The 18,081-nt window shown below is 35.4% G+C and overlaps 1 protein-coding gene across 2 annotated transcripts in view; it reads left to right on the top strand.

Annotated features, from left to right (window-relative positions):
* Window positions 1–18,081, top strand: part of COL22A1 (collagen type XXII alpha 1 chain) — a 665,867-nt gene that overhangs the window by 88,878 nt on the left and 558,908 nt on the right. For both annotated transcript variants that reach the window (XM_074202703.1, XM_074202704.1), the window contains exon 3: window positions 1,940–2,014. In XM_074202703.1, the coding sequence (XP_074058804.1) occupies window positions 1,940–2,014 (75 nt within the window). The remainder of the gene's footprint in view (window positions 1–1,939; window positions 2,015–18,081) is intronic.

Below are 18,081 nucleotides of genomic sequence, written 5' to 3'. Positions count from 1 at the left end.
GTTCTCTGTACTTGACCAGGTTTCAAGTACAAGAGTATATATTATTATATTTGTTGACATTATTAGAGCACTGGCTTTGGGGTCAGGAAGATGTGGATTTCTGTCCAACATCAGGTGAAAACTGGTCATATTGCTATGGCCAAGTGCAAGTCAAGTAACATCTCAGTGCCTTAGGCAGTTCTCTTAGAATTCTGTTATTCTTTATTTAGATTAATAGAGATAATTCACTAGATGTTCCCTATTCTAATAAAATAACACATCTTTAATCTAAATGTGTTTTGTGTGTAACATATTTAGGGTATGTGCATTATGTATGTGTGTTATATGTGTATCTGTTGTATGTATTCATGTGAGTATGTTTTTGTATTGTATGTGTGTGTGTTATATGTGTGTTGGGGGAGTTTGTGTGTGTGTGTGTGTGACATATACCAATTCAAATCTATTTAGTACACTATCAAAATATTGAATAGGAGAAACTGTGAAAACCTCCCCTTGCTCCATTTATATGCATACAGTTAGTTTGGTAATGGTTATAGTAGGCATAAGATACTCCTTCATAAGAGTTGCTTTTCTGGATGATGGCTACGGGTTCTGAATTGGCAGCAGGACTGTTATATTGGAATGTCCTGTATTTTGTAGTTCTTAGGGACTCAGAATTCATAGACTATCTCTTCTGGAATCTGAGACAAACAGTGCTACAGATGGTAGTAGTAGTTTGACCTTTGGGTAACCTGCCACTGATTGGATTATTATGATACAGAAAGAAATGATAAATAATAAGAATTCAGAGAAACATGGGAAGTCTTGTATAAAATAGTCTGGGATAAGATAAACACAATCAAGAAAACTATATATGCCAAGACACAATTGTTGTAAATCATAATTTTTACACTCATGGAGCTTAGAGTCTAGTAGGGTCTAATAATTTTGGAATTGTAAGTAACTTTAGAGGCAGAAAGTGGAATAATGAATAAAGCAAAGGACCTACAGTTTGGAAGAGCTGAAATCTGAACTCAGATCCTAATCACAAGCAAGTCATTGAACCTCTGCTTGCCTGAGGTTCTTCATCTGTAAAGCAGGTGCAATAAAGAAGCATATCTTCCAAAGTTGTGTGAATAAAGTAGAATTGTAATTTGAAGGACTTTTCAACCTTAAAGCCCTATATAAACCCAATTGAATCTAGTAAATATCTATCAAATTTCTAATGAATGACAGATACTGTGATAAGTGCTGGAGACGAAAATAATAAAAAGACTATAAATGCTAAATAAAATACTAGTTATAATAATTATGATGAAGAAGAAATAAGGCTAATTATAAAATACTTCTCATAGTGTTTGGCAGACAGTCGGCAATATTTAACAACTATTCTTACTATTTCCGTTATCTAACCTAATGACTCATTTTTCAGATAATAAACTGAGGTTACAAAGAAATTAAGTGACTTAGCTGCCCAAAGATGAAATGGTTAATAAAAGGCAGAAATAGGATTTGAACTACTGATTCTAAAAATAATTTTCTTTTGATCATGTAATATTGATTTTTAGTACATACAGCAGTGATTCACAATATGACATGATAGGTTAAATAATAGTAAATGGCATGTTGACATGCTTCATTTTATTTGACTCTCACAATAACACAAGGAAAAAGGAACTACTTTTAAGATGAGAAAGTTACCACTTTTAAGATGAGAAAATTGAAGCTGAAAAAGGATGTGATGTGTTTAAGGTCACACAACTGGTCAGTGTCTTAGATAAGATACAAACCTGTCTTTTCTTTTTTCCAAACCCAGTACTTCCCCTACGGCATTGCAAGAGGTGCCCCCAAAATGTTTTGTGGACAGACAGTGCCATGGAATAAGATTTAATATGCTCAGCCTGGTGACCATGTGTTCATTGGGTTAGTAATTGTTCCTTTTGCTTTGGTCCTTCTTCAGATGTGCTGTGCCCCAGTGTTCGTGTGGAAGGAGATCGCTTTAAGCACACCAATGGAGGAACCAATGAAATCACAGGTATGAAAGTAATAGTATGGTATTTTAAATCTGATCTTGGAAGTAGTAACCTACTGTCTTCTACTCTCTTCTGAGGAGCTCTCCCATTTTGCAGTCCACCTCTTTTAAAGCAAGCAGGAAGTTTATGTCCTTTTTATTGGAGTTCTACATTATTCTTTCTTTTCTCTTCATACCTCTCAAGCAGTCACCTTTCAATTACTCTCCAACTAGGCAGGTCAGAATTTTGCATTATATTATACTATAGACACCTAAAAGATATCTCTGCCATTCTTACAAGGTGAGTCTACTTTTACAGAACAAATATGCTCTTTGGAAAGATATATACAAATAGATTTTTTTACAGCAGAAATCCTTTTACTCCCAGTAATTTATATCTTAATTTGAAAGGGGTTGAAATCTTCATTTCTAATTAATCTTCAATGAGAAGAAATTCCTAATACTTTAGCTTTTCATTTCTCTATTCTCTAACCATCTAGTTCAGCAGCTAATCACTTGTAAAGAAACATTTGCTTGTACCAGAGTGTTATTTATAGGAAATGGAAAATATTTTGTAATTGATGTTAGGATATAATTACTCATTTCAGTGTTTCATTCATATTTTATGATTACTTCAAAGTGAGGTAAGGTAGCATGGCCTCAAGATTTCAAGAATTCAGTTTCATCAGTTTAGATTTACTCTAGGTTATCACAGATCCTAATACTCCCATTTATTGCCAACCCACTTGAGGACATAGACTGGATAAGCTGATGTGCCTGCAAAATTCATCTCCTGGTATCCAAACATCTGAGGATAACCTTGTCTCTGTTTAACTAAGTTATTCCTTAGATAGAACACATCAAGTAAATCAATAGGACTGGGCAACCTCTTACTGGAAGCAAATAAGGAGATTTTGTTAGGAATGAAATTATTAAAGAGGAAAAGAAGTGAAAAGATATATGATTATATATATATATATATATACACACATAACATTTATATTTTCCCCTTCTTTTCCTCCTTTATATCTATCTACCTATCTATCTATCTTTCTTTCTATCTATGTGTGTGTTATATGTGCATGTGTGTATATTTATATATGAGATTTAGTTACTAAGTTGTTTGTTTCATTCAATGGAAGAGGAGCAACCTACATCTTTCAAACTTAGAATTTAATCATACCTGAAAACAAAAGGAGAGATTTGTTTTCCTGTGATTTCACAGAACCATAGAATCTGAGAGCAGGTGGAGAAAAGGGAGGACCTCAGAGATTATCTAGTCCAATATGAGCCTGGCTAGCAATGCACTCTACATCAGCCCTAACAAATGGTTTCCCATTTCTCAAGCTTGACCATTTAATTTTTGGATAGCTCTGTTCAATAGGAAACTGTTCTCTGTTCTAAACTTAAATCAACATCTCTATTAAGAGCCTCTTTAGAAGATTAGAAGAATTATAGGAACTAAGAAATACCAAAAAAGAATTAGGGAAGAGAATTACACATAATTAGAAATTGAGTTGCATAATATTAGAAGGGCATCAATGTGCTGCAGAATATACTATTGGAGGGAGTGCTCAAAAGGAAGTTATAGTGATATAATGAAATTATTTGAATCTATAAAGAAAAAAGTAATATTCATTATGATAAAGAGCCAGACTCAGTGACAAAAAAGTTTAGGTTTTAGTCTTTTACTTTTGACACATACTGGCTATGTGACCCTGAGGAATTCACATAACTTTTCCTTCTTAGTAACCTTCTTGGTACCCCTCTAAGATTATTTTTTGCAGTAATTTAGCTTACCTACATGGTAGAGAGAATTTCCTCATTGGGAAGGTCCATTATGCTTTCTCTTTGCTTAAGATCCCATTGCTTTCTTCAAGGGATGAGCTCCCACTTGTCAATGTTCTTCCAAAAAATATGCTGCTTGGAACTAATCATAAAGAGTCATTAAACAAGTCATAATATGAATACAATTTGCATTCAACCACTATGGCTTCTCTTATTCTTGACATTCAACCCATTTCAAAGCAACTGAGTATTTTAATCTCTCATTATACTTTTGAAGTCATATCTATCATTTCTGAGAACCTTCTGTCTATTCATGCAGCTCCCATGTGAAATTAATTTTTGAGCCCTTGTGTATTGTTTTATATTTAATCAATCCCCAATAAATTTCATTTTCTTGACTTGGGCCTAATGTTTGTGCTTATTAATATCATTTTAGATCCAAACTTCTATTATCCCCAAAATATAGGCTATCTTTCCCTGCTTTTGTGTCAACTGCAAACTTTTTACATCTGACATCTATGACTTTATCAAAGGTATTAATAAAAAAATTTAAAAAGCATAGGGTTAAGTTTATATCTTTTTTACTTTTCACTAGAAGATTCTAATTGTACATTGTATCATTAATGACTCACTCTGGTCATTCAAATAGTTCATAATACATTTGATTATATCACATCTTAACTCACATTTTTTCCAATAAAATAATATGAGAGATCTTGTTAAATGCATTTCTAAAATCTAGGTAAATTTTGCCTACAGCATTCTCTTGATTTATATCTGAAGTGACCCTGTCAAGAGAGAGAGAGAGAGAGAGAGAGAGAGAGAGAGAGAGAGAGAGAGAGAGAGATTGAAAGAAAGATTAGTATTGTTTCATAACCTGTCTTTGATGAAACTATGCTACCTTTATGTGATGACTACATCTAGTCCCCAGTCTCTCATTCCCCTTTCTATTCTCCTCCCCTCCAAACATCTCACCCAACATATAATTAGTAGTGTCACTTTAGGAAACATGATGTCTTTAGAATTTTCTGAGTCATTGATGGAATGAACTTCCCAGATACAGATTACAGTTTCTGCAAAAGCATCCCTGGCATTTTATCATGCCATGGAAATAATGTAGAATTTATCCTCTGGGAAGAAAAATGAGCTATTTGAACTAGGCCTTGAAAGCTAGGTAAAATTTGAGTAGGGGCAGAGTAAGGGGTATCCTGGTAAATGTTTAATAACCTGCTCTCTGGGGAAAAATGGAAGCTTAATCTGCATTATTAATATATTCTATATTACTTTCTTATTTAGACCATCAAGAACAACAAAGAATTCAGTCTCTGATTGTACTTTATTTCCAAAATGTTATTACCATGAAAATATAACAATTGGCTCTTCTGAGCCAATATAAGAAGGCATACTCCCCTGCTGTAGAGGTAGGACTTTTCAAATGGAGAAAGAAGAGCAAATCCCTACAGGTTTGCATAAATGAGGCATAGAGAAAGAAAGGAGTGTTTTGTCAAGGACTAACCTTGTTTGGAGGGAGAACAGAAATAAGTCACTAGGGAAATGTACTGGACTAAGATTTAAGAGACTTGAGTTCCCATTTTTATTCTGCCACTGGATGTCATTTGTGTGTCCTTAAGCAAATTACTTCCCCTCTTTGGGTCTCAGTCACTATCTCTATAAAATGAAAAGTATAGAACATCACATAATCATTGACTAAATGATATATATTCTAAGGTTCCTTCCAACTCTAGCATTCAATCTCCTAACATAATTTTCAGAAATTTCTTCCAGGTTTCTTGTTTCTCTCTTCTATCCCTAATCCCTATTTATTCTAATACTTTATGTCCTCAGTTGTAAGGTTGTATGTTTTAACATTTTATGTTATAAGGATTGTGCTAGCTCTAATATCCTATAGACTAGCATTTTCTGTCCTAACTTTAAGCATTCTGTTTAATAATGTTTCATGAATTAAGATATATTACAGTTAGCTATGTGCTAAAGGTTCAGTACTAGGAATAGCTTAGTTTGGTCTTTACCCCTGAGCCCAGTATCTCTAGGTCCAGGGCTAGTATGACCAGTGGCAATTACTGGACAGGTTGTTTTGTCCCCAGAGCACCATCTAGAAGTTTGATAGAAGGGTACAATATACCAAAACAACAGAATAACAAAGAACTTGGAGATAGTAATCCTTCACTATTTATAGCCTGGACAAGGATATGAATGCCTTGAAGCACAGATAGTCTTTCTGCTTTACCAGAAAACCCAGAGATTTATAATGACAGGCCCCAGGATCTTTGATTAGCAGGGATCTGTGTTGTGCTGTGGTTAGCTGAAGGGAGTCTCTGGCCTGGAGCTAGCTCTCTGAGACCGACTAACTAATTATGTTATTTTGCAAACTATTTATATGCTACTCCAGAGCACTGAGACAGTGGCACCTAGTAGAAAACAAGAACTCTGATTGGTGAATTTAGTAAGGTTTGAGCCTAGTCAGTCTTGTGAGGGCACAGTATGGTAGAGTACAGAGAACATCTTTGGAGTTAAGACCTGGATTTAATCTCAGGACTGTGTTACCTTGGATAAGTGATTTTATCTTTGGGAGGACTTACCTTTTTATAGGCAAAATGGGGTGAATATCTTTTTTGCACTTGGTAGGAAACTGTGAGGTGATCATTCCTTTAAACAGATATATGGAAGCATCTCTCCAATGTCCATTTTTTAGTTTTTCTAACCATAGGGAGGGAGGGACTGAAGTGATATAAGCATCAGGGTGGTTGAGATCTTACATAATTGTGATTTTCTGGAAGAAATGATGATGAAGTCCAGAAGGGTAGTTAGTAGGAAATTATGAGATAGCTGTCCTAAACGCCTTAAAGGGAGGATTTGGAAGTAGTTTTCTGCAACTCACTTCCCATCTTCTCCAATCATAGCAAGATAGTTGAACTAAATTCTTTCTGACTCCAAATTTAAAAATCTACCTATGGGGGTCCCTAGGTGGTACAGTGGATAGAGCACCTACCCTGGAGTCAAGAGGACCTGAGTTCAAATCTGACCTCAGATACTTAATAATTACCTAGCTATGTGACCTTGGGAAAGTCACTTAAATCCATTGTCTTGCAAAAAACAAACAAACAAACAACAACCCCCCCCCCAACTTTATCTACTGTGCCATTTCTCTATGATTGATTTGGAGCATTTTGTTATCATGTGGTTATTGAGTTTGGATTTCTTTGTTTTAAAATAACCTTTGACTATTTACTGGGGAATTAATCTTATTTTTTTTAATTCAAAGTACTTTTTTTCATATTTTGGAGAGGAAGTTTTTATCAGAGAAATTTGCTGCAAATATTTCCCCCCAAACTTGTTTTCTTCCTAATTTTAGCACAATTGGCTATATTTATGCAAAAACTTTCAAAACAATTTAGGAAATCAAAAGGTTTTATTTTATCATTCATGGTCCTCTGTATCCCTTTTATGGTTTTCAGCTTTCCTCTATCCATAAGTCTGAAAGTACATTTCTCCTTTGCTCCTCTAATTTGTTTATGATTTCACCTTGTATTTAAACTCTTATTTTTGGAGCTTATCTTTGTATATGGTGTGAGATGTAGGTCTATACTTCATTTATTCCAGATTACATTTTTTCTGGCAATCTTTCTTGAAAAATGAATCCTTTTAAACAGTTTGAGTCTTAGTGTTTTGGCACATATAAACTTCCTGTGTTAATTTGCTTCTGTATTTCATGTGCCTGAATTTTTTCCACTGATTGAGCTCTCTCTTTTTTTTTTTTTAGCCAGTATCATCTAGTTTTGATGATTACTGCTCTGTCTCATTGTTTGATTTCTGGTGCTACTAGGTATCCATTTTTCAGCTTTCCCCCATTTCTCTTAATATATTTGACTTTTGATACTCCAAATGGACATTATTGTTTTTTCCTAGGTCTTTTAAATACTCTGGCAATTTGATTCATATTCTATCTTTCCAAATATATTTGCAACTCTTCCCCCTTGCCATGCACTGTACTTCAACTGCACTGGAGTACTCATCCTACTCTCTATATATTTCACAGTTGCTTTTCTATTGAAGTTCTTCCCAGCTCAGACTTTTTTTTTTAGGTTTTTACAAGGCAAATAGGGTTAAGTGGCTTGCCCAAGGTCACACAACTAGGTAATTATTAAGTGTCTGAAGCCGGATTTGAACTCAGGTACTCCTGACTCCAGGGCTGGTGCTCTATCCACTGTGCTACCTAACTGCCCCTCCAGCTCAGATTTTGCTTTTGAAAACACTGGTCCTTTCAATATCTAATTCAAATCTTAGTTTGTCTACATAGTCTTCCTAAGTACCCTACTCATAAATAAGTTATTTCATCTTCCTCTGAGCTTCCATGGCCCTTTGCATTTATCTTCTGTATTTGGGACAGTCCAAATTCAATATTACTTATATGCATTCCTGTCTTTATCTACTGAAGGATTTGTTTACTTAGGGCTTGGAGTCACAGGATATAAATTCAAAACTCAATTATGCCATGCTACTTGAGTTATCTTGGACAAGTCACTTAATTTTTCTAAGTCTTACTTTCACCTGTAAAATGAGGAGAATTTATAATTCCATGATCTTTATGTGCTCCTCAACTTCTATGTCTGGACTGTCTACTTAGTATGTTGTTTTTCAAATGTTCAGTTGTATTCAACCCCATGGATCATAGCAAGGCAGGCTTCCATTATCTTCCATTATTCTAAAGGTTCAATAAATATTTTTTGATTTACTGTAATTAGATTCAGATATTTTGAAGAGAGAGAGCATTTACAACAGATAGAGTTTTACTCATGGAGTCAACAAGGTCTGAGTTGAAATCCTACTTCAGATATTTACTACTTATATGAACCTGGGCAAGTTACATAACTATTATGGATCTCAGTTTCCTCATATTTAAAATGAGGGTTTTTACCTCAGTGCCCTTTGAGGTCCATTCTAGTTCTAAATCTATGATTCTACCTGATTTTATTAATTACTTTCAGGGATTAACACATAGTAGAGATTATTTTTTCTGAATGTCACATTGTCATTATTGTTGATATTCCAGAAAAATAACTCTTATGTAGACAAGCTTCTTGGTGAGAGGGGAAGAGGGAATAATTTGTAACTGGATGTTCTTTCTATAAGCAGCTCAGACTTAACTTTTCTCAACTCAAACCTATTATCATTCCCTATCACCATCATTTTTACCAATTTCCTCATTATTGTTGAGGATACCACCATCCTCTAACCCTCTCAGCTTCCTAACTACAACATCATTCTAGGTAGGTTCCTCACTATATTTCACCATATATATATATATATATATATATATATATATGTATGTATATCTCCAATCTGTTTCCATTTCTTGTCATTCATTCCCACACCATCATTCACATTTATTGGCTGTTTTCTATCTGAACAGCCACCACCCCCCCCCCCCTTTATCCAAATCCTCATTACCTCTGGCCTAGACTATGGTAATAGTCTAATTTTCCTGTCTGCTGTCTCCAACCTCCTGTCTCTCTCTCCATTGCAATCTATCCTTTATACAGTTGCCAAAATGATTTTCCTAAAGTATACATGTGAAGATGTAATCTCCAAACCAGTAACATTCACTGGCTTCTTTTTACCTTCAGTATTAAAAATATAGTCCTCTGGCATTTAGGTCTCTTTAAAAGCTATTTCTTTCACATGATATTCTATCTCCCATTTCTGTGACTTTATACTGTCTATATTCCATTCCTGGAATGTTCTCCCTGCTCATTTTCACCTCTTGACATCACTGTTTTATTTCAAGATGTTGCTCAAAGGATGCTTTCTCAATACTCTGAGCCATTTGAGCTTTTCTCTCTAACATACTCTGTATGTATCTACTTATTTATGTGTTGCCTTCTCATTAGTTTTAGGCTCCTTTTTTTAGGGTTTTAGGTTTTTATCTTTTTTCCAAACTCAAAACTCAGCACAATGTCTACCCATATGAAGTGCTTATTTAATATTTGTTGAGTGATTGAATTTTCTGGGTTATGGTCCAGATTCTTTTAATAGGTAGTTCTGTGATCCGATCCTTCTGAAGATCAGATTTCTATTTCTAAAATGATGGAGAGGGAGATATTGGATTAAGTGATTTCTTTCCTCCATTCATTGGAAAGTAAGTTCATCAAAGAAGTCAGAATCTGTTTCAAGGTTTCTTATTTTGCCTTATTTATTTTTTTTCTTTTATCTCAGTACTTTGTCTATAGCTGGGATTTAATAAATGCAAGTCAAATTTAATTGAATTTTTCTAGTCTACTATTCTCTCGTTCAAATGATTTTTAGTTTGCCTTTTCTCTGAGATTGTCTTCCATAATCTGTGTGTATGCATGTATGTATACATTCTATATTCTTATTTACCTATTATCTTTCCTATTAGAATCTGAGCTCCTTGAGAGTTTAATGCCTTTTATTGATTGCCCTTTTCTTAATTTTTAATTCAAGCTTCTGGAAAAGGGCATGGCAAATAACTGATAATAAATGTTTCTTGGTTAAAGGATTGATTTGTACATATGTATGGCAGCTACATGTCACATTGGATAAAAACACTGGAGTTGAAATAGAGAATATCTGCCTCAGATACTGACTTAGCTGTGTGATCCTGGGTAATCACTTAACATTGTCTCATTTTTCTCATTTGTAAAATGGGAATAAGAACACTCACAAGAATGTTGTGAGGTGAAACAATTTAGCACACACATACATACATAATACTTCAAAAAACTTAATGTACTATATAAATTTTAAGTATTATCATTATAATCATTGTGTTATCATTGTTGTTTAAGTGTTTTTCAGCCCTTTTGTGACCTCATCTGGGCTTTTCTTGGCAAAGATACTGTATTGGTTTGCTTTTTCCTTCTCAAGGTCATTTTTCAGATGAAGAAATTATTAAGTGTCTGAGTCTGGATTTAAATTCAGGTGCTCCTGTCTCCAGGTCTGTTGCTCTATCCTCTGTGCCATCTAGCTGCCCCTAGACTGTTTATTATAAAATGGGAATAATAGTAACATCTACCTTAGAGGGTTTTTATGAGCCTCAAATAAGATTTTACATGTATGTGTATGTATATGAACATATCCAATACATAAATATATACATATATTTGCAAATATATGTATAAACATAATTATATATATAAATATAAATATATTCATTTGTATTCATTTTAATCCTTAATTGCCATAAAATTGTAGCTATTATCATTGCTATTCTTGCTTTTTATTATTAAAATTATAGCATCTTAACTAGAATGCAAACTCCCTGAGGACATGGGCAGTTTCATATTGTCTTTATGCCTTAAGAACAAAGCAAATGCCAGACACATAGGTGCCTATGCTCATTGATCTATGCTAGGGAAAACAGACCTGAGGAGCAGGATTTAGGATTTTCAAAAAACAAATTTTGTCAGTTCTCTCTTTCTGCCTCAGGCTAGTCCTGAGGCAAAGGGTGTCCCTTGAATCATAGCATAACAGCCTCCTCCTAAAGTTTTTATGTATTTTTCCCCTTACAATACAGGTTTTACATTCATTATCTTATTTAATCCTCCCTACCACTCTGGAAGGTGGGTTAACAATTATAAAACCTTACACTTCCTCCTGGAACTTACTTGGAATCATTTGCAATTGAATTTGCATAAAATCTACCTTGATAATCTAACTTCTGTTAAAACAGAATTGTCTGTCTCTGGAAGAGGAAGTCTCTGTCTTTGAAAATATAATCACTAGAGGATCTGTCTTGGAGGGAATTCTTTCTTTAGATTGATAGTTCTAGGTTGGCCTAAATGACCTTGTTGTAGATGAGAATTGGGGTCTCCATTAGCAATAGAGAGAGAGATGAAGATTGAGAGTTTCTTTGAACAGTGAATGAATTCACATAAGGCCTGAGAATTTAAACTGCTCAGGGTTTATTATAGAAGGCTTACAAAGTATACAACTTAAAATTCCTAGAAAAGCAACAAGCACCTTGAGACCAGGCTAGGTGAATTTTGACGAGGGGGGGTCACAGAGAGAAAGAGAGACAGACAGACAGACAGACAGACAGACAGATAGCTGGCTTAGTTTGACCGCATGGCATGGGGCCCATGGTACTCCTAGGAGTTGGGAGCATGTGACCTAGGAAAGAAAGTGAGAGAAAGCCATCTTTGCAAGGTGGAAGGTAGAGTCAAAAAGAAGCAAGAAGGAACTATGCTTCTTTTTAAATATACTTCTATAGTGGGTTGGATAGAGCATGGCCCTTGGAGAGTAGTCTAGTCTAGTACCTTACTCAAGTATTTTCCAATGGGCAAGCTATGTATTAGTCCTTCCTGTCCAAAGGTACATAACTTCTAAGTTCATCATGTCTTATCCTGTCCCTCCAGCATCAGTGGGCAAGGTCAGGTAGCTGGAAACTGGAAGCTGGGGGAAGGGGGAATCTGTAGAAAAGGATTAAAACCCAAGGCCACTCTCATCCTGGAATCAAATCACTTAGTACAACAAAATTTCCCCAGATAAGCACAAACAATAGTTTTCCTTCCACAAAATTTCTTTCCAAACACAGCATCTTCCCTGTATCAACCTAAGATTTCTTCCTGAGCCATCTCTGGTAAATCACATCACCATCATGGACTACAATTTTTCTACTCTATAAATGAGAGGGTGGTACTTCCTGGCTTCCCAATACTATAGACCTTTGTTTTGCTCTTTAAGGGTCTCCCTCCATGGCTTTATTGCCTCCTGAGGATGATTCCATGCTAAGATCAAGTAAATAATTGATGAATCTTCACCACAAATCTCCTTATTATGTCCCACCCATGATGACAGATTGTTTTGGCCTACTTGACCTATGCATCAGTAGCCCTCCCCCTCCCACTATGTCTATTGTTTTAGATTGTAGTTATATGTCTCGTGTTTTGAATTTAAGTTCCTTGAATGGTTTCATTTTCTTATTCTTTTGTTTTAGATGGAATATAGTATTTGTCCTAAATAAATGGTCTGTCTAGCTTTCTATCTTTCTTTTTCTTATGAGTAGACAGAAGACTGGACTTAGAGTCAGGAAGATTTGAGGCTGGCAGGCCACAAGCATTTAAGTGTTCATTGTTTATCAGGTCCCTTGCAAAGTTTAGGGGTATGGATCCAGGGCAAAAAAAGTAAGCACTTACCCTCATGGAACTTAAATTGCAATGGGTGAAGGAGACACATAAAAGGGAGCTGAAAGGAGTTGGGGGAAGGTACCCTAACATTGGGCTTAGTGGTAGAGTAAGAAGTCTAGCTGAGAGAATAAAATTGATCAATCTCACCTGTTCTCAAAATGGAAACTCCAAGAGGAACTCACCAAAAGAAGAAAAAGACTTGGTGTGATGGTGGTGAGATGGTTGCTGATGGTGAGATATCGTAGGGTGAATAGGCAACTGAGTCATGGTGGTAAAGTCTAGATCATTGGAAGCATTGTTGGGTGAGTGGCAGAGACAGGGCAAGAAATCTCTCATATTTTTCTTTTTCTACCAGAGGATAATAATCTTTGAAGTATTAAAATGGTTATCACACTTAAGAAAATGGTGAGCAAAATGAAGTTTATAACTAGTCTAGATCTCTGAAGGTCAAGAATGAATGATGTCATCATGGAACGTTGTGTTAGAAAGAGAGAAAAGCAAGTGGTAGAGCTAGGTCGAAGATTAGCAAATGGCACAGTCAGGTTGTTCCACTGGAACCCTCTCAATGGATGGACTATCTATGGAAAATATTTTTTCTCAGGATGAGCAAGCATACCTGGGTTTTGATCTACTAAATCCATGAGATCTCAAATACATTTGAACATTTGAGAATTCTATCAGAGTATCCTATATAAGTTCTCTTACAGTGGACTTCAACTGAGTTTTTACTTTTGATCTCTATTGATATGGTCACAAAGACATTCAAGGAAAACAGCCTGACAACTATTTTTAGCACACATACAGCTATTAGACAGCAGGGCAGGCTGCTCTGCTTGCTGACATCACTGATAACTTTTAGAGGTAGAGAATCTACTGACCAAATTTATCAGTCTAGTAATGTTGTCCTAAAAGGGAATGGAGTTAACCTCACTTGACCAGCTCATGATGATGCCATACTGCTTCTTACTGACCATTGATTCCTTTTCTATTTATTCAACTGTATATTAACAATTTGTTCTAGATTTTTTGTCAGAATTTTAAATCAAGATCACTGGCTAATAATTTTTCTTTTCTATTATCTTCCTTTTTTCTCCCAAAATTGGGAAAGAAAACTTATAGTTTCTTCATAATCTATTCAACTAAAATTTTCATCAATTCTTGGAAGATGAAAATAATAAGACTCACATAGGGGAAGTGCCCATATTAACTATTAAGTTATAAGACTGTAATGAAGCCCATATGGTATAGAACAATGGAAAGAATATTCTATTTGGTTAGAGGATAAGGGTATTCATACCCAAATCTGTCATTTACTCCTTGTGTGACCGACCTTGGATAAATCATTTCACTTGTATAAAATAAAGGTGTTGAATTCTATGACATTTAAGGTTACTTCCAGCTCTTAATCTAAATCTGTGCTCTCATGATTTCAAATTCAGGAGGACTTTCCCTGAGCCTTGCTTCTTATCCACATTGTCTTATCAGGATATTCTCTCTGTGTCTCTGTCTCTGTCTCTGTCTCTGTCTCTGTCTCTGTCTCTGTCTCTGTCTCTCTCTCTCTCTCTCTCTCTCTCTCTCTCTCTCTCTCTCTCCATCTCTCTCCCTCTCATTGAATTCTGACCCTTGTGACCTGGGTGAATCCACCCTCCCTGAGACTTAATAGCTCTTCACAGAGGCAAAACCCCACACTGGAAATTCATTAGCCCATTGGGCTGAAAGTTTGATTAAGGTCATCAACCTTAGAAGGAAAATTTTGATAATTTCATTAAATTCAAGTGGAATAAAAATCCCTGAGAGGAAGAAGATTAGAGACTCATAACTAAGTTTCTTAAATTGGAGGGAGAAGTTTTTATGATAGAAAATCATCTTGGAAGACTTGGAAGTTTTTTTTAGATTATCTTTTTAAAAAAAACACATTTTTCCAATTATGACAATAAATGTCATTATATTTGTGTTATTTTTCTTCTGCTAGGAGTGAGAAAATAATCAGGAGTAATTTCTACTATATCACAAGGAAACCTCTAAAAGTTATTTAACAATCACATATATCTCATGAGTTACTGAGGCCCAAAAAAAGTCATATCCTTCTGGTGATGAGCCATATGCTTCAGACATTAGAGTCCAGTCTTTTCCTATCACTGTCGTCAGAATCCGTTCACTTACGTTGACCTACCAATCTTTACATTTCATTGACATAAACTTATCTGGCCCAAGGTTTCTATTACATCTTGATGAAGCTTCAGGCTTTTGTGGCATTGCTCCATACCAGTAAGCTATTATCCGCAGAATTTCTGCTTGGTCCCAAAGGGCACAACTAGAAGCAGAGGATGGAAGAATAATAGCTGCAAAACATTCTCTGGAAATTATCTCATTCTATTCTCACAACAACCTGGGAGATAAATATTATTAGTATTATAGTCTTCATTTTACAAGTAAAAAAAGGTGAATAGAGGAAATTTAACAGATTTTCTCTTCTTTTCTTCTTGTATTAATATTTAAGGCAACTTATTTGTTCATTCTACTTTTACTTATTTTTTGAAACTGCAATTATCCACTAAATCACAGATTCCAGAACAGTGATAGATTCTTTCCATTTGGACATCAGGAGTTAGTTGGTGGTATTTAAACTGATCATATAAAATATTTGGCTTGAATCCCACCTCTAACACTTATTAGGTTAATAATTATGGGCAAATACATTTGACGTTTCTTATCTGTAAAATGGAAATGATGATTATCATTAAAGGCAAAGGTCACTCCCAAGATGGATCTCAGAACAGTAGTGCTTTTATAACAAATAAGCACAATCAAGCAAAACAAATGAGCACATTGACCACTTCTAAAACTATGTTAAATGACTTTTCTATGGTCAGATGTCTAATCAGCATCAAAAGTGAAATTTGAATCCAGGTCCTTTTGTGTTTCAGTTCAGTGATCTCACTGAAGTACACTGAAGGGAAGCATATTTTGGTTCATATAAGAAAGAACTTCCTCACTAATGGAACTTCTGAACAATTGATCAGAATGCTGATTAGGGAGTGACTTTCCTCTCTTTATATGGGCAGTTAGGTGGTACAATGCATAGCATGCTGGCCCCGGCTTCAGGATGACCTGAGTTCAAATCCAGTTGTAGGTTACCCTTGGCAAGACACTTAACACTGTTTACCCCAGTTTCCATATCTGTAAAACAATCTGGAGATGGAAATGAAGTTACTCCAGTATCTTCACCACAAAACCCCCCAAATGGAATCATGAAAAGTCAAACATGTCTAAGTGACTAAACAAAAAAAATATTTTCCTTGGACTATTTCAAACAGCAGATGGATGTCCATTTACCTAGTATGTTTTGGACTAAACATAGCAGACCATTCATCTGATATACATCTCTGCAATCTCTTAATCTTTATCTTGTTTTAATAAATATTATCAGCTTCACTTTCCAAATGAGCAATCTTGAGGCTAAATGGACACTTAACATGGACACTTTGATTTAAACTTGAAGAGATCTCAGAGATCATTTAATCTATTCAGTTTATTTTACAAATGAGGAAACTGATGTCAAGATAGGTTCTATAACTTGCTCCTAATTTTATTTAGTTGCTTTTTTTTCCCCAGTCATGTTTTCTACTCTTTAGGGCCCCTTTGGGGTTTTCTTGGCAGAGATATTGGAGTGACTTGCCATTTCCTTTTCCAGCTTGTTTTACAGATGAGGATAATGACACAAATGGGGTTTAGTGACTTGCCCAAGGTCACACAGCTACGAAGTGTCTAAGACCAGATTTGAACTAAGGAAGATGAATCTTCCTGATTCCAGGCCCTGCACTCTGTCCACTGAGTCATCTAGCTGTTCTAGTCCCTGATTACATCCTATTAAGTGTCTGAAATGGAACAGTGTTCCTAACTCATCAATCTAACCACTACAGCAAGCATTTCCTCTGCTAAGTGGTGAGGATAGGAGTTAACCACATCATTTTGTATGCTCAGAATAAAGACCATTTGCTATTGTTGCTTAAGTTCAGCGTAAATATTCTATTTAGATAATAGATAATAGATAACTGGCAGAAAACCTAGATGACATTGATCACAGATCTGCAATAACTTTAATTCACATAGATATATAATGCTGTAGGGTTGAAAAAACATTATTTGTATTACTTGTGACACAAATAATATGAGTATTATTTTTAACCTTGTTAAGATAAGAAAAAATAAAGCACAGAGGATTTAAGTGACTCCCCTAGTTTACCTCTGCCAAGATCCACTTAAGCCAGGAGTCAACTCCAGCTCTCCTTTGACACCAGTTCTGATATCCTTCCTGCTTCACATTACCAGTTTTGAAAAGATCCTTAGATGATACCTGAATTTTAAGTAGGAGGCCATGTATACAAATCCCTATGTTATTACTTGGCCATGCCGTTCCCCTAATTCTTCACGCAGAATTCTTCACGCACTGTGATCCTAGGTCAGCTGTACAACCCATACCTAAACCAAAATTTCTGACAAAGGTGGTTAAAAGTGATCATCTAGTCTCTACTTGAAAACTTTCATTTAAAGATATTTAAAGCATTTGCTTTTGAGAATTAATTGCTAGGTTTGGGGGTTTTTCTTTTTGTTTTCCCTGAATTTCTAGACTAAATCTGCTTCTCCACAGTCCCCCACCCCATGGCTTTCATTCCTCCCAAGCAGAAATGTAATCCTTCTTCAGTCTGAAAACCTTTCAGTAATCATAGTCTTCATACTGTACAATGGAGGAAACTGAGGCCCAGAGAAGGGAAAAAACCAAGGTCACTCATCAAGTTAATGGCTCTCTTGATTCTGCTACTAAGAATTCTTCCCTCTCCAACACAGTTGGTCATAAATGACCCAAGGGTGGTCAGTGGACATAGTGCTGGGTTTGGAGTCAGGAAGTCTTGAGTACAAATGCTGTTGAAGATACCACCTAGGTGACTCCTGGGCAAGTCATTTATACTCTGCCTGCCTCAATTTCTCCACACATAAAATGGATATTATAGTAATAGAGCCTACCTCCCAGGGATATTGTTGTGATCAAATTTGATATAAAATGCCAAGAAATTTGTAAATCTTAAAGTATAATATATGTAAAATGATTAAAATATACTAAATGATATAAGCTAA

This window comes from Macrotis lagotis, chromosome X (assembly GCF_037893015.1).
Source record: "Macrotis lagotis isolate mMagLag1 chromosome X, bilby.v1.9.chrom.fasta, whole genome shotgun sequence".
NCBI classification, from domain to species: Eukaryota; Metazoa; Chordata; class Mammalia; order Peramelemorphia; family Peramelidae; genus Macrotis; species Macrotis lagotis.
This window is presented reverse-complemented; position numbering and strand designations above follow the sequence as displayed.